General features: G+C 41.6%; 1 protein-coding gene across 1 annotated transcript; it reads right to left on the minus strand.

The window, feature by feature from the left end:
• Positions 1–1,750: 1,750 nt before the first annotated feature.
• Positions 1,751–19,001, minus strand: SRI (sorcin). The gene is made up of 8 exons (XM_041727593.1): positions 18,851–19,001; positions 17,927–18,010; positions 15,754–15,823; positions 9,065–9,108; positions 8,120–8,267; positions 7,610–7,723; positions 6,307–6,365; positions 1,751–4,515 (listed from the first exon to the last, which is right to left on the minus strand). Exons 1-8 carry the CDS (start codon positions 18,899–18,901, stop codon positions 4,489–4,491), a joined length of 597 nt encoding a protein of 198 aa, XP_041583527.1. The 5' UTR covers positions 18,902–19,001; the 3' UTR covers positions 1,751–4,488.
• Between the last annotated feature and the right edge of the window lie 3,405 nt (positions 19,002–22,406).

Raw genomic sequence — 22,406 nt, forward strand, 5'->3', positions numbered from 1 at the left:
TCGTACTGAGAGGTGCTTAGAGGCTGGCAGGGTTTTTGCTCCAGGGCATCCTTATTTTGTGTTTTTAGATATCCTTGAAATCAAAACCAGAGAAAATGTAGGGTTTTTTTGTTTTGTTTTGTTTTACAAAAAGGCATACAATGAGACTAGCGATCTTAAGATAACGCACTTACAAAATCATCAATAAAGTTTTCAAAGAATTTATGAAGGAAGGGACATTTTCCTCTCAAGTTAAAAAGTTTCAGAGGTGGATTTTTGTGTTTTAATGTTCCAAGTTCTAAAATAATGCGAATAGCCCCCAATCTTTAAACACAAGCGGTGCTAAGTTATACTAGATAACATACTATGGAAAGTGCTGATATGAATTAACAATTTATCCAGTAATAATACAAGAGATCTTGCTAAATTACACATGTGTATCACTGCCTGATTAGAAACCCCACTTTTCTTTTCAAATCCAGCACAATATCCAACTGTGATTCTATAGCCAGTGTTTTTAATGGGCAAAAAAGACCCAACACCTTTGTTTTGTAAAAACTTTTTTTTTTTAAACACTAACTTCAAAAGTGCTTAACAAAAGGTTTATTCAGGATAATTAAGCATGTATGTCCTTTTTTTAATCTGCTGGAAGAGATGTGCCTCTCCAATCTAGCATCCCAAAAAGACAACTTCTTTTAGAAACAGCATTCTACCTAAACATAGCAGTCTATATGTTAGCCAAGGTAGGTCTGCGCTAGTGTTTCCCACAATCGTCATCTATTAAGGGGTGATGTCCATCAACAGCGGAAACCACTTCGTAGGGAAGTGTTCATAGCAGCATGATTTCACTTTTGGTAACCAAGGAATCCTGTGTATATACCTAAGATTGGCTTCATTCTAATATATTCTCTGCTCCTCTGCACTTCAGGTTCTTAAGCTATTTTACAAATAACTGGGTTTTGGCAATCACCAACTGATATGTATGTGGCAACTGCTTTCCTGAGCAACCGTGATGTGTTTGATGGCTGTTCAAGTTACTAACTTGTTCTTATATTGTAGGTAAACAAAGTCTTACTGTTTTTAAAGGTCACTGTAACTTGTTCAAATTTCTGGCACAATTTTATTAGTAATTCACTTCTGAAGCTAAAAAGATACAAGTTTTCTATGTTACTCTCATTGTAACATCAATAAAGTGACTTTCAATAAAAGATTTTATGTTATTTTGATGCCTGACTCCGTTTAATCCTGGTTTTCTCCCCATCAGTTTCTCTTTAAGAAGTTTTCGTGGTAGTGCTGTTAGGGGCTCTATTTTCTCTTCATGCTGCCCTGGAAGGCCTGCCAACAACACGATGAGGAGCACAGAGATCCGTTAGTAAAGGATGGCCCACTCACTTTGTTGAACAATTTCCCCAGGTGGGTGGCAGGCGGGTCTTGTCTCCTAGGCACTTCGTTCCTGGCCCTGACTGAATCAGTCACTGTATCCTGAATGAGCACCCTGGTGGTGGTGCTGGTAGTGGTGGCAGTGCTTATTTATATGCTCTCCTGGGTTAGACTCTAAGGCCTTGGGCCTTGGATGGACTCCACCTAGGTTCAGGAGTCCACTGCCTAAAACACTAGCCCCCTCAGCTGTCTGCCTCTCACACAGCCCTTTCATCTTCTGATCTCTACCTTGGCACTTAGTTTCCTTGCTGTCAGCTCAGTGTGCTGAGGAAAGAAGTAGTTATAGGTAGTCAAAGTACTGTTTTAACGTGAGAAAAACAGAAGTCATTGACAAGGTTTGTATGTTTATTAGATTAAAAAAACCTTGGGGGTGAATACATATAGCTGCATTTCTTGTATTTATAATATTTTAGGCACAGAATCATCTGGATGAATACTGAAAGAGTAACACTCAGCTGAGCAAAAAGCAAAGTCTAGTTGGGATAAGTACAAGTTTTAGTTCATGTTGCCTCTCATGGGCTGATGGTACCACCTAGAACATCATGCTGAAATGGGAGTCTCACCTCCACTTTGGCTCTATGAGAGTGCAGGCTATGACTAATTATCTACGACTACTGTGGTGCAAATCTACGCCAGCTGTCATCAAGGAAGTGCCCAGCTTCCTGTAGCCACATTCCTATGGAGTGCCTGAAAAGGGTTACATACAGGTACTTTACCTCTTGCAACACAGTACTAAAAGCACATATCTCCAAATGAAAGCTAAAGCTTAAGCTGGCAGTTTTTGAGGAACTTAATCTCCAAATAACTGAACTAGTCCAGCTTGGGTTCACAGCTTGACCATGCTCCAGCTAGCTGTTTGAAGAATAGACCAAGAAACAGTTTTAAGAATTAGGCAAGGCTGCACTAAAAGTTTATAATGAATGGAACACAGAACCCAACATAAAACAAATAATGCAACCCAAGATTCACTTGTAATGAAGACTTTGGCTGTAAAGAAAGGGGATGGATATGTTAAATTTGTTTGTCAAGAGGAAGGAAACAATTTCTAAGTGCAGGGACATCCTGAAGACTAGGCTCTGTGCTTTCAGAAAGAAACTGTGAAAGCAGAAATGGAGGAGATAAGGAGCCTTGCTATGAAGTACCAATAATTAAAACTGAGCATTTCCAGAGACACAGTTTTGTTGATGTTTCAGCATTTATCCAAAAAGCAAATCCAGAACCAAGAATGACGCAGCATACCTTAGAAATTACCTAACCAGTAGGATATTTCAAATATGGTCCATAATCATGAGCTAGCAAGGGCCTTCCTCCTTACATTAGGGTGACCCAGGAGGTCACCATTTCCTCAAACTATCCCTTCTTTATGGGACTCCAGTGAGACTAAAACCAACTCTGAGGGTGAATTCCCTCCCTTCTGGTCCTCTGAGCCCTCTCTGGCCCATTTCTGAACAGCTCTGGCTCATGCCAAGCTGTGTATGTAAAATGAAACCTAGAGTCACCATGTAACATAAAGCAGGCTGCATCATGGTCTGATATGCAAGCCCCAGTGTGACTATTTGATGTGGATGCATAAGCTAAGGTTGTATAAATATTTATAAAATTAATGTATTGTAGCAATATTTGAAAAAAACATAACCAAGTGAAATGAGGCTGAAGATGCTTAGGAATGTTTTATTTTTTCATTGGTTGACAACTAACTGATCATCTGAATGATAACTCTCACACTATGCCCTGAAGACAGACACATACTCTGCTGGCAGGGAGAAAACAGGTGAATTTCACGGTTTCATGTGCTATGCTCTCTTGCAGAAAAGAGCAAACCTGGCCAGTTTTAAAATTTAAGAAACAGAATACTATTGTTATACCAACACACTTTTTCATGTTCAGAACTACCCCCATGGAGTATTAATCTACTTTTCAAAGGTGGGGAAGCTAAGAGTATCTGAGATGACAAAAATCACATATTCAGGAAGAGGCACAGCCAACATGAGAATCCAGATCTTATTTAAAAGCACATGATTTAAAAATTAAAAGGAAAAAAAAAAGTCTCCCACTACAAGAGTAATACTTATCAGATGAAGAGTCATGGGAAGGAAGAAAATCATCGTTCCTGACCCTGACTCCCAGGGGTAGCAGCACCAACATTGTGGTCCTCTCTGTCTGGTCCTTTTGCCATGTACAGTTTTTAAAGTGACTGTAAATACACTTAAAAGATTATTATCTTCTGATTTTAAAAGGAAAGTGCACACATTATAGGAAACTTGCAAAGTACTGAAATCTATAAAAGAAATTACAGTCACCTGGAATCTCATAAACCAAAAATGACCATAGTTAATATTTTCATATTATTACCTTAGTTTTTTTTCTATCAGTTTTTTTTTTTATACAGTTAAGTTCATAATTTATAAGACTTTTAAGCAGAGCTAACAAAGGTCTAGGTGGTTGACGACAACAAACTTGGTGACAGATCTTATTTGCCATTCAACTGATGCAGGTTTTCAAGAGAAAATAATCATTTCTGCTCCCTGTCCAGTCATGAGGCCATCAAAAATGTGTAAGCCTTAAAAAGCTGGTGCTAAGTTCCCACTCAAGTGAACCCTATTAATTACCATGGGTTTTTGTTTCTGTTTGCATCCAAGTGAGAATAAATCATAAGAATACTCCATACATAACGCTTTTACTACCATGTAAAAGCTCCTCTAGGAAAGACAAGAGCTGTGGTCTAATGAAAAGGTTTTAAAAATCTTACAGTGAAAAATTTGGGCTAGTGATTTTAACATTTTGTACACCAAAATTTACATAAAAGGTTTAGTGAGAAAATAAAGCATCACTGACAATGGCTTTAGGAAGTTATAAATGGGGTAAGAGATCTGATTTTATATTCGTAAAATTCCAACGAATTTATTATCAACGCTAAAAACTTTGTACATAAAGTAATAAATCTTTATGACAGCTAATAAGGAAAAGCAGCGCTGCAAGTTTACACACTGGCTGAAGGCAAAGAGTAAGAGCAAGACAGAACTCCAGTCGGAATGCTGTTGGTTGGTTGTGTTCATACGGCTTCTTGGTTTAAACGCTCATGACACACTGGATGAACTGAAAGAGAAAAATCAACATGATCCTGCAAATTGCAACAAGTAATAGCTGATTTTTAGACTGCTTACATTTTATTTTTCTAATTTGAATTAAGGATCAAGAAAGATCCCGTTCTAAAATAAGAGTATATGGATGGAAGGGTTCATTTTGTAGGGGAAGCAGTCTAGTATAAAATCCAGTGGATATCTCTTCTTACAAAGAGCAGATTTTACTTCAATGGATAAAGAATTATTTAAATTCCAGTTATCCCAGACTCTACAAATGGCCATGGTAAAAGGTTCCTACTCAGAAATAACAGATGATACTGTTCCATCACACGGATGCCTCCAAACTACAGTGTGATCCCACCACTCACAGAGCACCTTCAACAGTTTACTCCCTTAAAATCTGCTTCGCTAAAATAAATCCTAGTTTGCAACTTTATATATGACCAGAGACAGAATATGGGACCTTTCCTCAGCAATTCAGAAACCCGGGTTTAGAAACATCAATATTCACTGTGAAATGTCTGCTTCACTATAAACACCAATAGGCTCTATTTTCTACCAATTTTTTCATTCTTCTGACACCAGGGAGGCACTATGTACTGCTGATGCCTGCAGCACTGCTACAAAGCCAAGCTGACTATTCCTTTCAGGGAAGGGGGAACCCAGGATCAAGATATTTAAAATCTCTTAGGGGGCCCATTGGAGGCACTTTCCACTCCATAGGCTGCCTCTCCATCTCTGGAAACAGTGACAGGGCCATCACCCTAATGCACGATAATGAAAACACCTTCAAGCAGAAGGAATAAACAAATTTACACACAAATCTTTTTAAATTATCAGAACTGTGGCAGCTGCCAAACTGAAAATGTCATCCTTGCAGTTTGTAATCATCATTATCACAGTGATTTCCATTCTGAAAGTGAGTTTTTTACATCCAAGGCTGAGCAAAAATAGAAACACTATGAAACATTTCCCTAGCTTTATTATGTATATCCAACTAATGTCATCCAAGATGGCATGTGACTGCATTCCCACTGAGTCTTTGGCATTGTCCTACCTCCTCCAGTGTGGTTAGTAAATGCATTGTTTTTTTTTTTTTTTTTTAAGATTTTTTATTTATTTATTTATTTATTTATTTGTGAGAGAGAGAGAGAGAGAGAGAGAGAGGCGCGCAGAAACACAGGCAGAGGAAGAAGCAGGCTTCATGCCGGGAGCCTGACGTGGGACTCGATCCCGGGACTCCAGGATTGCGCCCTGGGCCAAAGGCAGGTGCTAAACCGCTGAGCCACCCAGGGATCCCCAGTAAATGCATTGTTTTAAACAAATGAAATCTGTGCCTTATGTCCTCAATGAACAATATAGGTGTGTTAAGTACAGTTTTGAGCTGTTAAATTTACTTCTCGGTGACAGAGATACTTGTTCAATGAAGGCAGAAACAGACACAACATCTGAATGGTGTTTTCCAAGGACATTTCTGATTGACATCTCCCAATAGCCCAAAGAAGGAGGCATTACTACTTTCTCTCAAATATTCTCAGAGCAATGATGAAACCTATCTATGTGACCCAGCCAGTAAGTGGGGCCAGCTGGGCTCCGAACCAAGTCTTTTAATGAAAGTCAAAGTGAACTATATGAGTAAGACTAGTAATAAATAAAATTAATAAATTCTGAATGGTAACTCCTAATCATTTAATCCTTGATTACTCAGCATCCTTAAGATGCTCTTCATGGCTAACTTCAAAAGGGATGCCCAACTGGCGTACATCTTATTCATCTTTTCAGTTCCGAATTTAGTGAGACTTACATCATCATATGGGAAATTCACAACACCTTGCTGAGCAGTATCCCGTCTTCGAAAGCTGTCTATAAAACATCACAGTAAAATCTATGGTTATTTTTAAACATCTGACATCACAACAGTAAATTATTTTGGCATTGGGTTCAAACTGCAGTAGTATTTGAGTTGTAAAACCAGCCAACATAAACAAAAGCCCACAGTATAGAAGCCAACTATAATAACGTGGATAGATTTAATATACAACACAGTAATACAATGCAGAAATAACAGATGATACTGTTCCATCACACAGATGCCTCCAAACTACAAACTTCTTAATAACACAGATAGTGTTTAGGAAAATGGATGGATGGAGTTCCTAATATGGCAAATGGGCTATAAAAAATATTCCACCCCTCTGAGCTCTGTGCTATTGAAAAGGATTTACTTTAATTAAAAAGAAACAAAAACAAAAAACCTGGCCTCATATTTTTGTTAGGATGCAAAAAAAATTACAAACCCACGTATTAAAGAGAGTAAAGCCTGGGGTGCCTGGGTGGCTCAGTCAATTAAGTATCTGATTTTTTAACTCAGCTCAGGTCTTGATCTCAGGGTCCTGAGTTCAAGCCTCGCAAAAAGAAGAGAGAGAGAAACTAAAGAGAGGAATGGAACAAATAGAAAAATATACAGAAAAAAGAAAAAGAACAAAGGAAATAGAAAAGTAGAGATTACTGATATAACCTCATCTAAGCAGTCCATACATTTGAAACAGATGACCACAGCTTTAAACTACTTTCCAACAGGAGGAATTAGGAGAGAGAGCTAATGAGTAATTTCACTCTCTTCAAATATTTTATATTCTAGGGAGGAATCACAGAGTACCGCTCATATGCTAATAAAAAATGCACAAATAAGCTGATCATGTTTGGGAACATTTTTGTGAAATTTAGTTAAGATTTTTTTTTTTTAAGGATTTTATTTATTTATTCATGAGGGACAGAAAGAGGCAGAGACATAGGCAGAGGGAGAAGCAGTCTCCACGCAAGGAGCCTGATATGGGACTTGATCCCAGGTCTCGGGAATCACACCCTGAGCTAAAGGCAGATGCTCAATCACTGAGCCACCCAGGCGTCCCTAGTTAAGATTATTTTAAAAGCAGTTTACCACTAATCTGAAAGGATTTCTGAAAAAAAAATAGTGATTCTGCTAGATACGTTTACTAGCAGTGTTTAAAAAGTCACTGAGGTTAGGGGGGAAAAAAGATTGTGGGCAACAGAAGTTCAGAAACACTTTACAAACACCCTGGTGAACACCACCTCAAAGAACGCACCTGTCAGGGCTCGCAGTTTGACACAGCAGGCGATGTAGTCATCAAAGGTGATCTTGCCATTGGTGCTGTATCGTTTTGCAATTGAATTCACAGCCTGGGGACTCAAACGAAAACCTGAGGAATGAAAAAAGGTAAAGTGTAAGAAAAAGATCATTAAAAGTCATCACAATTTTTTCAGTCTGGGAGTACTCATTTTTAACTATGAATATACACTAGGAATTACATATGTATTATGTACTTCATTATGAACATATACTACTTCTAGAAAACAAACTGCCTTTTTTTTTATAATTTATTTTTTATTGGTGTTCAATTTGCCAACATATAGAATAATACCCAGTGCTCATCCAAGTGCCCCCCTCAGTGCGCATCACCCAGTCACCCCCACCCCCCGCCCACCTCCCTTTCTACCACCCCTAGTTCATTTCCCAGAGTTAGGAGTCTGTAACACTTGGTTTTGGAAATGAAAGGAGAATGATGTCTGCGGTGGCTGGAGTCAGCCATACACACCCATTGTGGTCAGGGCCTTCTGCAGTTCTTGAGGATCCACTGTACCACTCCGATCACTGTCAAAACTGATGAAGTGTTGTCTCCAGCCATTCAGCACAGCCCAGAGTTCTTTAAATTCATTGAAACCCATCGTGCCTGACATATCTCTCTGAACCGTAATTAAGGATTAGAGCACCTTTATTTGGCAACATTTTCTAATGATTAAGCCAAAGCTCAAGGGTAAGGGAGTTTAACATTCTTTTTGCTAAAAAGGTTAAAAATGTTACAAGTCCCTCTTGATGTGATACAATGAAAGGATACTCTACCCATATAATGAAAAGAGCCTATGGTGAAAAACCTCAGAGTACAGATCACCTATGAGATGTGATTACAAGGAGTAAAGTGGGCACTGTGGGCCACACGTGGAAAGGGGTCTCGTTACCGGAACCCGACTGCACTTTCTGAGTGCCCTCTGCACTGCTGCTGGGGTCCAGACATTCCCCTGGCAGGCCCTTCCAGACCTGGGGCTTTCACTTTTGGAAAATGAGGTGGGATGGAAGGCACTGCAGGATCAGTACAGGCTAAACTGAGTCTGATAACTGTGATGTGAGAAATTCTACAGTGTGAAGCTCAGGAGTGAATCACGTGGGGCAAACAACAATAAAGCAACGATAAACCCTGATTTCTCCCTGATTTCTTTTTTTTTTTTTTTTTTTTCTCCCTGATTTCTATACTTGTTCTCTTCTGATGCTTCCTTGAATTCCTGAATAACCAACACTATATTTACTAAACACTCTTCCCTTTTTGCACCAAATTACATGTTAAAAGCTAATGATTTCAAGAACTTTGTGGTCCTTTGTTACCTTATATTTACTGGGTATTAATTCTTAGATGAATTCTTTTAGGAGAAAATTTCTGGGGGAGGGGCAGTCAGGAAAAAACCTTCCAGCAGCAATCAAAGGATACATCCAGCATTGAAACCATAAGCCGACAAGTCTCCAGGTTAAAAGCTGTTAAATCAAAGAAAGTACATACATATTAATACAGTTTCAAAAATTCACATTACATTGCATACATTCAAATTAATTAGGAAAGTGACTATTTATGTACTCTTACTTTTATATACTACTTAATTTATGTAGAACTAAAGTACATGGAGCTTTGAAGCAGATTTTTTTCCAGGTAGTTGGGATTCCTTGTAGAACCCAAACTTGAGAGGTGCCTGGGTGGCTCAGTCAGTTGGGTGTTAGACTTCAGCTCAGGTCATAGTCCTGGAGTTCTGGGATTGAGCTCCATGTCGGTCTCGGTCTCCCTGCTCAGTGGGGAGTCTGCTTCTCCCTCTGCCCCTCACCCACTCTCATGCTCTTTCTCTCAAATAAAATCTTAAAAAAAAAAAATGAACACAAACTTGATTTTAACAACTTTAATAGAAATCTTTTTAAAAAGTATTGCACTGTACTCTTAATATTTTTAGGTATGATAATGGTTTTGAAATTGAGGGGAGAATGTCCTTATCTTTTAGAAAAGTAAACACAAGTTATTTCTAGGTGAAATGAATGTTGTAAGATATATGGAATTTGTTTCAAAAGAAAATGGACAGAATTATAGATGAACTAAGTAGCAATGGCAACACACTGATAATTACTGAAACTGGGTGACAGGTGCACACAAGTTCACTGCATAATTACCTCTGTTCTTGGATAGGTATAACACTTTCTATGTAATAATCTTTTTAAAGGCCTATAATCTTCATGCCTTTGAAACTATAATATAGTGAGCTCAATTCACCATGATGAGTAGGAAGAGAGGGTTGCTTTGTTCCTATACCAAACGGACTATAAACAGCTGATTTTGCTAATTCTATTTCATTAGTTTCTTTCTTTCCCCTTTAATGTCACACACTGAATGGTAACCTCCTACCTCAAATAGCCTATGACCTGGTTTCATATACAGTAAGTTTATATATGGAACTGGTAACTATGCTTGCCAGGTCTGTGTTTAGTAAGAGCATTGTAGAGTAAGATACAATGACCCATTCAGGGATGGCCCCTCTTCAGAAGCCTCTTGAGTTTACATACAGCTAGAGCATATTCTGAGGGCATTTCTATACCTCACTTAGAAAACCAAACTAGAATTTACCTGTTGGTTAAGGGGCCTACTGATGAACTACCTAAGCATTAGCAGGTTACGAATAAAGAATTCCTTGTACCTTACATTGTGTACATGGATATCAATGACTGGAAAACATAGGCACAAGGAATGTAAGGCTAGAAAGGCAGAAGTGACAGGGTCACATGGGCAAAGCTGGCATAAACTCTGCAAGTGTATTGAGAGGCACACAGAAATAACATTTTTACAGCTCTTACTAGCTTTGTTTTTATCTCCAAGCAAACTGAATTTAAAACATATGTGAGCTAATTCTTCGTACTGTAATGTCTCCAAACAGTTCAAATTGTTTTCCACTTTTAACAGATTCCTATGTTTGGTATATCCTGGAACTTGAAATAAAAGGTGGGGGACTATTCCTACTTTGGCCCTTCAGACTCCATCCAATCCACAGATACAGCTCTTGAGGTGACTGGAAGCAATACTTTCCCACACTTTTGAGAAAGAGCTGGTTGATTCTTCATTCTGGCTTTTCAGTTGTGTGGAGGTATGAAGTCTCTCTAAGCTAGGGGGAGAACTCTAGATGTGTATCAGAATCACCCAGAAGGTTTAAAAGATCCTGCTATCGGGGCTGAACCACGGAATAATTTTTCAGCTCTACCGAGATGTCATTGACAAATAACATTCGGTAAATTTAACGTATACAATATAAAGATCTGACTTATGTATATCCTGCAAAATGATAACTACAATTAGATAAGTTAACATATCCATCACCTCACATGATTAACTTTTTCATATGTGTGATGAAAACTTTTAAGATCAACTCTCTTAGCTACTTTCAAGTATACAAAACAGTATTAGGTATAGTCATCATCTAAACAGAACAATTAAATCAGAATACCTGAGCATGGAACCCAAGCATGACTATTTTTTTTTAAAGTTTCTCAATGATTCCAGTGAATAGCCAAGGTTGAGGCCACTGTTCTCTGAGTGTGATCCCTGGGCCAACCACATTAATATCATCTGGGAGCTTTCAAAACTACAGAATCTCAGCCTTTAACCTACACCAACAAAATCAGAATCTATATTTTAATACTATCCCCAGGTGATTTATATTCACATAAAAACAGCTGGTCGGTCTGGACCACCATCATCTGGAAACTTGTTAGTGATGCAAATTCTCAGGTCTCACTTCAGACCTTCTGAATGAAAAATTCTAGGACAGAGCTCAGCAATCCAGTGATGCTGAGGCAGCTAAAGTTTAAGAACCAGTGCTCGAGAAGGCCTGACAGTCATGACACAGACACACCTGTGTTTGACTTAAATCAAGGATTTTGAGGGGCCGTGAAGCAAACAACTTCCCTCTATCCCAATGCTATGAATGTCACCACCATCTACTTAGTCACAGGAGCCAGAAACCTGGGAGTGTCCCCAATTCCTTGTCCACTGATATTCAATCACCTTCTAAATGGCTTTAGGACCCATCCATTTCCAGCCCACAGACATTTCCTTGGTTTAATTAGTATTTCTGTCACCTGTATGATTCCAATGGCCACTTAACAGGTATCCCTGACTCTCCACGTTTCCCATATCCATGTACCCCCAATTTGGTCTTTATCCTATATCCAGGATAGTATGTGCTTTTCTATATAAGATGTCCCAGTACAGATGTTCCACTGCTGTTAGCATGAAGTCCAAGCACCCAAGTGGCATATGAAGTCACACCTGTATTTTCCCAATCCAGCTAGTTTCCTGGCTCTTCATTTAACCTCCATATTCTATCTTCACGGTGAATTTCTCTCAGTTCCTTGACTGCACAAGCACATGCTCTCTCTCCTGAGTCTTTAGTATATGCTGCTCTATTTGCCTGGAACACAACTGCCCTGCCCTATCCCACTTGCTTCTAGGTCTGTCTCATTTCTACTTGACTTTCATTTCTCCTCAGTTTAAGTATCGATTCTGCAAAGAAAACTTTCCTGACCACTTTCTGGGTTGTGTGCCTCTCCTAAGTGATCCCACAGCCTCTATATTTCACTTAGCCCAGCGCCTTCCACAATGTCCCACGGGCACTGTTTGTGGGTGCATATCCTTGCCGCTTGCACATGGTGGGCATCCATTAAAATGTGCTGGTGATATGACTGACTGAATGGAACTTCTCATCCCTATGTAGAAAGCTGTTACTCCTCTCAACCAGTCTACGCATAGTTGGGGTTTGGTTTTTTTTAAGGATAGGGTTTTTTTTTTTTTTTTAAAATAAAATCTAATTTTTACCAATACTTAAAAGTAATGTATAATCCCTGAAGACAAATCATAGTCAAAATACCAGTAAGGGTAGAGGGCTATGCTTTTTCCCATTTTAGACAATCTTCCATACTTGTTAATTCAATAAATGCCTACTAGGTACTCATTATGTGCAGGGCCCAGGATACCAAGAATACTGGAAATGCAAATGCAAAACTGGATCCTGCTCTAGCTGATGGTCTAAGGAAGAGAGAAGTCATGTGTGGATACAACTCTAATCAAGGCAGAGAATGGGGAACCATAATGGAGACACCAAGCAGTACCAGAAGTATTGAGAAGTGAAAGGCTCCTTCCTAGTAAGAAAGACTTCACAGACGAAGGAGCATTTAAGTCAAGCCTTGAATGATAGGAAATATGGGGGACATCTGGTGACAGCCAAGTAGAGCTAGGGACCAGAATAACCAAAGAGAAGCAGGACAGTCCGGGTCAAGCAAAGGGAATGGGAGTATGTATGTTTGATGAGGCTGCAGTAGAAGATCTTGAATTCCTACTAAGCTGTTTAGCTTTTGCTTTATAGGCACTAGGGAGCTACTGAAGAATTTTAGGGGAAGAGAGTGACAGGTTACAGTTGTATGTCAGGAAGCCCAGAAATCTGGTCATCTTTTGTTAGAAGGATTTAAAAGAGGGAATGAGATGCGCAGTGAACAAAAGTGAATGAACAGAAAATTCACATTTTCAGACAGTTCTAATGAACTAGAACACTGATGTCTAACAAGTTTGGAAGGGGAAAATTCTGGCTCAATTTTAATTTCAATTTTTCCCCAGAAATAGCTTTTATTAATGATAATTATATTTTAAATAATTTCAAAGGAACCTTAGCTATAATTTTACTTTACTCTCTCCCTTCTCCTGTTCATTCTACTAGAATGCTTCAGACATCTTTTCTTCCAGTAGAAATCCACAATGTAATGGACCTAGCAGGAAAACCATACCTTCAGTTGTTTCTCTCAACTTTACCACAGAGTAACAACTACACTTAAGCGGAAAAAAGGAGCTGAATTACTAGCTTATAGACTAGAGCAACTTCTCTTATCAACTCCACCTCTGGTATGACTGCTTCTTTTAAACTGGAGAAGATGCTTGTAAGTACTGGGTTGGAATATCCCTCCGCACTGCTCCCCCACCATGTGTGCTCTTTGGTTTGGAAGCTGGGTTTAAAAAACACCAATGGTGGGACGCCTGGGTGGCTCAACAGTTGAGCATCTGCCTGTGGCTTGGGGCATGATCCCAGAGTCTCAGGATCAAGTCCCACATCAGGCTTCCTGCATGGAGCCTGCTTCTCCCTTTGCCTATGTCTCTGCCTCTCTCTTTCTCTGTGTCTTACATGAATAAACAAAATCTTACACACACACACACACACACACACACACACACACACACAAAACCCAATGGCTGTATAATTTCTGTATTATAAAACTCACTCTGACACCTCACAAGAAGGATAGTTTTGTGGTTCCTTACTGCCTCCACAACCAGATGACAGTAAGCAAATAAATTCAATCATATGGTTCTGATGACTCAGGAAATATCTTCCCCATAACTCAATGATCTAAGGCCATTGCTAAACATGATTTTCTCATATGAAATGTTTCAAAGGACTATTTTCCAAGGACATAAATTCATTTCTTAGTCAGATCTTAAAACCTGCCACACCTCTTCTACCAAAAGGGTACAGAATAATAGTTTATATTGGGACATACCTCACTTTCACAAACCCTGCTATTAAACCTTCTTTGTTCACTAGCCCCAACTGCTTGAGGTTAACAATTAATAATTTAAATGTATTTCCTACAACAGGAAAAAAAAAAATCCCCTATCTAGAAAGTGTTTCTTTTGTAAAGAACCAGATTAAATGAGAAATGTAAAAGGTTCCTCTTTCATATTTCTCCAACTAGGAAATATTAATGGGATCTGAAGTCACATAAAAGAAGGGGTAATTAGATGTGCAAAAAGTTTAAAAAGAGAGCCATTTAGTAAATATGCCACGTCGAACAGCTAAAAGATGCCATTATAAATCTTCAGGTGTGACTTCTAGTTTGAGCCTTTTAATACAGTCGACCAACAGCTAAGGCTTTGATTTGATGTTCTGTCTCAGTTAACCACTGGCAATATCAGCAAGTCAAGACACTATTCTCTACTTTGAGTAATTGTCATGGTCAAGATCTGATCTGAAAAGAAGCATATGGTATAGTGCATGGGATGATGAGAAGCACCGTTGGGATGCAGCACTTCTGCAATACTTCCTTATCTGCAGCCCTTGACAAAGAGCTCTTTCAAAAGGCAGGAATGTGGTGTAAGCACTGAATTTTAAGGCAGAAGATCCAGTCTTTGAGGAACTGAGGAAGGTGGAGGAAGACTAGTGCAAAGAGTTTAGAAATAAGGAAGGGCACTTCCAACTTAGCCCGCACACATTCTCTGAAGTGAAATGAGAAATGAAGACAGACCTGGGGGATGTCATGGCAAGGATTCATGTTGCCAGCACCATACTCAGGAAATAGGAGTGCAGAAGTGGCTCCCTGGGGATGAGAGTGGGGCTCAGCTACTGTGGGGAAGGTGGACAGGATCAGCCACTCAGAACCAGGAGTGCAGGACATGTCACTCAGGGACCAGCTGTACAGGACCAGCCACCCCAGACCCTAAGTGCCATCAGGCTCAGGACAGAATCGACTTTTGGCAAATACTCGTAAATGTTAGTTCCTGTCATTGATGACACCCGACCTGGCGGATTTCATTTCAGCACCCTACCGTGAAGGAGGCCACACAGACTGGCTCATTGCTTCGAATCCAAATCCAAAAGACCCAATCAACTGGCAGGCGGGTAGTGTAGAATGATTAACAACTATTTTCATATATATACATATATTTTTTTATTTATATATTTTTATTCATTCATTCATTCATTCATTCATTCATGATAGACATAGAGAGAGAGAGAGAGAGAGGCAGAGACACAGGAGGAGGGAGATGCAGGCTCCATGCTGGGAGCCCGATGCCGGATTCGATCCCGGGACTCCAGGATCGCGCCCTGGGCCAAAGGCAGGCGCTAAACCGCTGAGCCACCCAGGGATCCCCAACAACTATTTTCAAATTAACATTTTGTAATAAACAACCAAAATTAGCTTTGGAAAGTCCAATTTTTGCTAAGTCAGAAAAGCCCAGTGTCCTTGAAGGCTATCATCATAAGTAACAGTTAAAATATGAAACACAAGAGTACTTCTAGAGAAACTTTGGGACTGTCAACTCACGTTTGTATCCTCCAGCAATGCCTGACTGTGTCAGGCATCTCTGCAATTCATCAGCATCTATTTGCCCATCCTTTTGAAAAAATAAAAAATAAATAAATAAATAAATAAATAAATAAAATAGGAAGAGGAATTACAATAGTGATTGGTACCTTTTAGTTCTTTGTTCACTTTCATAGTGTATTATTTCAGCAATAATGATAAAGAAAATGAGCATTTTCATGCATGACACTTTAAAAAGGAATACCTTCCAAAAACTGGCATTCCTTTCCCCATTCCACTTTCAAAAATAATTTAATGATGAAAGAAAAACAAATTAAGTTCTCTTCCACAAATGCATAATTAGGGATGCAAACAAAAAATGCATTTCTTGATACCTAAATAAAGTCAGCATTCAATTTCAGACTCTATTTTAAATAATTATTACATAAGAATTTACAAAGTCAGAAAGCTGCTCACATCTATACTTTAGTATTACCAGTATCTTTTCATCATTTCCTCTAAATCCCTCAATTAGATTTGGCATTAAATTTTCAGGTACAAGGTTCCTTTTTTTAAATAAAACACTGAGGGGAATTCAGTTTCTTCCACTGATGACTAGTATTTCTAAATGTATGAATAAAACTCGTCTCTGTCTTGAACTACTTTTCTTTTAGCCTCAGCGGGGAAACTGCCCATTAAGCACTTAAAATTATTTATATAGTTGCTTAAAAGTCTTATTCCTCTTTCTAGCTTTTGGGGGTTGGTGGGAGTGCAGAACAGGGCACACACCTGATTTCCGTAAATAAAATGCTTGGATGAAACAAAGAGAAGCCTTCCTGATCACCTAGGCTTCTGATGAGGCATAATGGTTTTCCAGAATCACAATTTCATCTGGAAGATAAAGGTTCCTGGTGCCTAGTGGTGGGCTGATCAAGTTCAGAAATAGACAGATGTTAGTTTTAGGGATTTAAAAAATAAAATACCCCAAGCCTCAAGTCCAGGCGTATCGTAAATTCTAACCAAGGAGCAGGAACAATAATGTGAAAGACAATGGATATGCTGCTGTAGGCCAGGGCCACTGCAAGGTAAGCAGGTGGGGTCACTTACAGGACTGGAAGGATAGGCAATCTAAGAACTCAAGTCTTGAGCTTTGCCCTGTCTTGTGGTTTCAAAGATACAGATCACTAACAGATTAAGCAGATACTTCAAGGGAAGCTCTTTCAGTTTTAGACACAATTTTCCACTCAATTTCTTCAACTATATTTCTCAGAATGCTGTTCTGAAAGGTGGCCTTGGGTTTTTATCCCATAACATTTGATAGCATCTTCACATGAAGATTATGTTATTTCTTGTTTTTGATCAAAACAAAGCAAAATCGAATTTCTAAGACTAAACATCCCTGCTGGACATGTCTGGGTTATACCAGCAGTGTATTTACTGTACACAGTGTCCTGGTGAGCTAGGGATGTGTCCTCCCTCAACGTACACCACCCCGTCCTACAGCTCAACCAAGAGAAGTGAAAGGTCTCCAGGGGCTAACACTTGGGTCTCTCTCGGTCAACAGGCCACAACACCTTTTAAGGACATGGAAGAGCTGACCTAGAATAGCCAACAGCCTTAACGAGAAACCAAACTGCTCACAAGATTAACTTCCTCACAATAAGGCAGTAATAACTTTCTTATTTTGAAGCTGGCAGTCTAACACAAGAACCTATTTCTTAGGGGGTAACTGATTAACAATCGAATTCAACCCAAAAAAGTGTTCATTAGAATCTGACTTCATAATTACCAGTATGTGTCTTTAAGTTGTACAAACAAGGGCTTGTGGTGGTCAGATCTAGAATTTCTCCTCTGGAAACCACCATGGACCCTGACAATCCATAGTCCTAATAACATCTTTCTACTTCACAGATCTCCACAATATATTTATAACCCCCTATTCCTGTTTAATCTGACCCTAACTCAATCACATGTTTAGTTTGAATTGAACTAACCTAAATACAGGTAACACTTTGTCCTATTTGTTCTGAATATTCAGAAATAAGTAACTACCCATTCCCTTCTCTCTCTTTCTCTTTTACAGAAGCGAAGGGATTCTTTTCCAGAGGAAAGTTCTTTTTTCCATCCCACTCTAACCATGGCTAATACAGAGGCCGGCTCTGACAATTCCTGAGTATTAAGGGGAAAAGCTAACCTGTCCAGCTACAGCAGCAAAGTAACCATAGAGCGGATCCTGAGTTTGTCCGGGAAACGTAGGTCCTCCGGGGGCCCCTCCATACTGTAAAACAATAAACACAAAAGCATCATTCCGCTGAATCCAGTTTTATTCTTTCACCCTGAATGCTTTCGTGCAAAGGCAGGCAACTGCCCGCCGGCCGCAGGGGCGGCTCGCCCCCAGCACCGGACACGCTTTACCTGCGCTCATTCCGCCCCTGGCCCCGTTCCCGCCCCGTCAGGGCTCAAACACCCGCGGCTCGGGCCCAATGAGCGGCGCTGGCCGTGGGCTCCGCCGGAGGGACCCAACTCTAAACCCCTCCCGGCCTGCAGGTTACTGATGAGACGCAACCGAGACGCGCAACTTCAGAGCGGGGCGCGAGGCGTTTTCCCTCCACTTTGGAGCCTCTAAGGGTCCTTCTGTCGCAGCGTTCCGGGACAGCTGCAGCCCAGGCCGCGGGGTCTGGGCCGGGCCGTGGCGCCGCGAGGGGGCCCCCTCCGCCCCGGCTCTCCCCGGCTCTCCCCGGCTTTTTAAAGATCTCACTTGCTTTCAGAGAGGGGAGGTGGCTCTCCGGGCCACTCGAGATTAAAATGGCTGTTTGCTCTCAGGGGAAGGAACCGGGCGGGGAGGAAGCCGACACCCAAGCCGCACCGTTACACGCCGCGCATCGCAGGCGCCGGGGAGGGGGCGCGGGGGCTTCCCGGGCCATCCCCCCCCGCGCCTCGGCCCCACGCGGCCGCCCGCAGGGCGAAGAGGCGGGGGAAGGGGGGAGCCTGAGGGTGGGGCCGAGGGGCAAGCGCCTGCGGCGAGGCGGCCGCCCGCGGAGCGGCCCAGGGCGGCCTCCTGGCGTCCACGGGGCCCCGGGGTCCGCCCCGACTGCGAGTCCGCGCGGGCTCCACTTACCCCGCCCGGGTAGTACCCGCCGCCGGCGCCAGGGTGCCCCGGGTACGCCATGGTGCAGACTGCGCCGCCGCCGCGCCGCCGCGCCGCCTCCCTCCCGCCGGGGCCGCCCCGGAGCGCACCACCCGGGCGGCGGGGGACGCGCGCCCGAGCCGCGCCCCGGCCCCGGCCCCGCCCGCCCCGCCCCCGCCCCCCGCGCTACCCCGGCCCCGCGGGCGCCCGCCCCGCTCCGCGACTGCCCGGGGCCCGCGGCGCGGCGCTGCGCTCACCGCGGCCTTCCTCCCCGCGCAGCGAATGGCACGGCCCAACGCCGGGGCGGCGCCCCGGGGATCCGCGGTTCCTTCCTGCTCGCTCCACCCTGACGCTCCCGAGCCTCGCGGGCGGCTCCGGCGGTCGGGCCCCCGGGCCCCTGCGGAGCGCGCTTCCGGGAGGCGGGGGCTGCGCGCTGGCCCCGGGGGCCGCTCCTGCACGCCTGGGAGAGCGGGACGCGGAAAGAGCAAAACATGGAAACGCCCTTGGAAAACAGGGAAAAGCTTCGGGAACTGTGTGCGAAAGAGCGTTTGGCTTGCGGTCGCACAGCTCAGCGCGAGGGCACAGGCCGGTCCCGGGTCAGCTGCGGGTGGCACCCGGGGAGGACGGAGGCCACTCACGGGCAGGGCCTCCCCGCCCAGGCTCTGGGGAAAGGAGTGGTTCGAATGATCTCGATGACTCCGGGATACGGCCACTCTTTCCAAAAAATTGCTCAGCTACTTTTTTTATACGAGGAGACTTTACAGCTAGGAGTGTGCTGGTAAATCGGAAGGCGAGAGGTGAGAACTCGTCCCGGAGGTAGATTCGGAAAATGGTTCTCTGCATACGTTTTCCTTTCTCACCTGGTTGAACAGTCCGATGTGAGCAATTCAGGTGTCAGATCTTCGTTTGGTTTCGTCTCCTGTAATTTCAGTCCTAAAGAATTTTTTCCCCCCCTGAATTTTATCGTTTTAAGAAATGCATTCATTAAAAAAAAATATGCATTCATGAGCAACATTCAGGGCATTTGCTTTGGCGATTGCACGGAAAAATTGAGCGTCATCAACATTTAACAAATACTGGATCACCTGCAGAGTGTAGACGGGGTTCCTCCCCTCCAAGTTCCCGGGCTGTGTTCCCACTGGGGTCATTGTTTTTCTCTTCCTTCCAAGTCCCCTTTTTGGATAATCAGACTCCAAAAATGAAAGTCCTGAACTGTCAGAACAATTCTAATAATCCCCGTTGTTACATATCAAATAAACTATAGATTACCTTTTTTTCTTTTTCTTTTTTAAGATTTTATTTATTCATGAGAGACACAGAGAGAGAGAGAGGCAGAGACACAGGCAGAGGGAGAAGCAGGCTCCATGCAGGGAGCCCGCCATGGGACTCGATCCCTGGTCTCCAGGATCAGGCCCTGGGCTGAAGGCGGCGCCAAACCGCTGGACCCCTGGGGCTGCACTGGATTACCTGTTTTATGTTTGATTTAGGAAGTAGACTATTGTTTTCAAATACCAAAGCGATTATCAAGATAGATTAGACATTTTATGAGTCCTTTGACCTCTGTGGGTTTTTTTTTTTCTATGTATGTAAGAACAATGCACGTGAGATCTGTCTACCCTCTCAACCAATTTTTAAGAGTAGGATACAGTACTGTTAACTGCATGCACAGTGTGGTACCCCAGGGTCTCGAAGACTTTTCATCTTGCCTGACAAAATCTATACCCCTTGAACAGCCACTCCCCATTTCTCCTTCCTCCAGCCCCTAGCAACCAGTATTTTTCTGTTTCTATGAGCTTGATTACTTCAGATACCTCGTATGATTACAATAACCAGGTATTTGTCTTCTTGTGATTGGCTTATTTCACTTGGCATAATGTCCTTGAAATTTATCCATGTTGCAGCATATCGCAAGATTTCCTTCATAAATCTGGATAAAATTCCATTGTAAGAGTAGGTCACATTTTTAATCCATTTATCCTTAGATGGACATTTGGGTCGCTTTGGCATCTTGGTTATGGTGATTAATGCTCCAATGAACATGGCTGGAGTAAATAGCTCTTTGAGATCTCATTTTCTATTCTTTTGCGTATATGATCAGAAGTTGGAGTGCTGGATCATATGGTAGTTTTATTTCAAATTTAAATTTAACTTAATTGAGGAACCTTCATTCCATTTTCCATGGTGGCTACACAATTTTGCATTTCTACCAGCAAAGTGCTACAATTCTAATTCTTCCACATACTTACCAACACTTATTGTCTGTTTGGTTTTTTATTTTATTTTTTTTTTGATAATAGTCACCTGGACAGGTGTGAGGTGATATCTCAGTGTGGTTTTGATTTGCATTTCCTGATAATTAAAAATACTGAGCATTTTTTCATGTACTTGTTGGCCATTTGTATATCTCCTTTGGAGAATGTTTATTAAATTCTTTAGCCCATTAAATGTTTTCTAAGTTTATTTTTTTTTTTTGAAATTTTTTTTTTTTTTTTTAATTTATGATAGTCACAGAGAGAGAGAGAGAGAGAGAGAGAGAGGCAGAGACACAGGCAGAGGGAGAAGCAGGCTCCATGCATCGGGAGCCCGATGTGGGATTCGATCCCGGGTCTCCAGGATCGCGCCCTGGGCCAAAGGCAGGCGCCAAACCGCTGCGCCACCCAGGGATCCCCTGTTTTCTAAGTTTAATTCCAGTATAGTTAAATTAGTTTATATTAATGTTGGGTGTACAATATAGTGTTCAGCAATCTATACATTACTCAGTACTCATCACGATAAGTGTACTCTTAATCTTCTTCACCTATTTCAGCCATCCCCCACCTACCTTCCCTCTGGTAGCCACCAGTAAGACTCTAGTTTGTGGTTTGTCTCTTTTTTTCCTTTGTTCATTTGTTTTGTTTCTTAAATTACACATATGAGTGAAATCATATGGTATTTGTCTTTCTCTGACTGACTGCTTGGCATAATACTCTGTAGTTTCGTCTATGTCATTGCAAATGATAATATTTCACTCTCTTTTATGGCTGAGTAATATTCCACTATAAATCTTTATCTGTATCTATATCACCTATATATCTCACCTCTTCTTTATCCATTCATCCTTCTATGGACATTTGGGTTGCTTCCATAATTTGGCTATCATAAATAATGCTGCAATAAACAAAGGAGTGCAAATATCTTTTCAAATTAGTGTTTTTGTATTCTTCGGATAAATACCCGGTAGTGGAATTACTGTATTATATGGTAGTTATATTTTTAATTTTTTGAGGAAACTCCATACCGTTTTAAACAATGGCTGCATCAGTTTGCATTCCTGCCAATAGTGCAAGAGCATTCTCTTTTCTCCGCATCCTTATTAACACTTGTTGTTTCTTGTGTTTTTGTTTTGAGACAGAACATGCACGAGTAGGGGAGGAGAGGCAGAGGGAGAGGGAGAGAGAGAATCTTAAGCATGGAGCCTGACACAGGGCTCGATCTCATGACCCTGAGATCATGACTTGAGCAAAAATCAAGGGTTGGGTACTTAAACCAACTGAGCCACCCAGGTGTC

The sequence above is a fragment of the Vulpes lagopus genome, chromosome 13 (assembly GCF_018345385.1).
Source record: "Vulpes lagopus strain Blue_001 chromosome 13, ASM1834538v1, whole genome shotgun sequence".
In the NCBI taxonomy this organism is placed as follows: Eukaryota; Metazoa; Chordata; class Mammalia; order Carnivora; family Canidae; genus Vulpes; species Vulpes lagopus.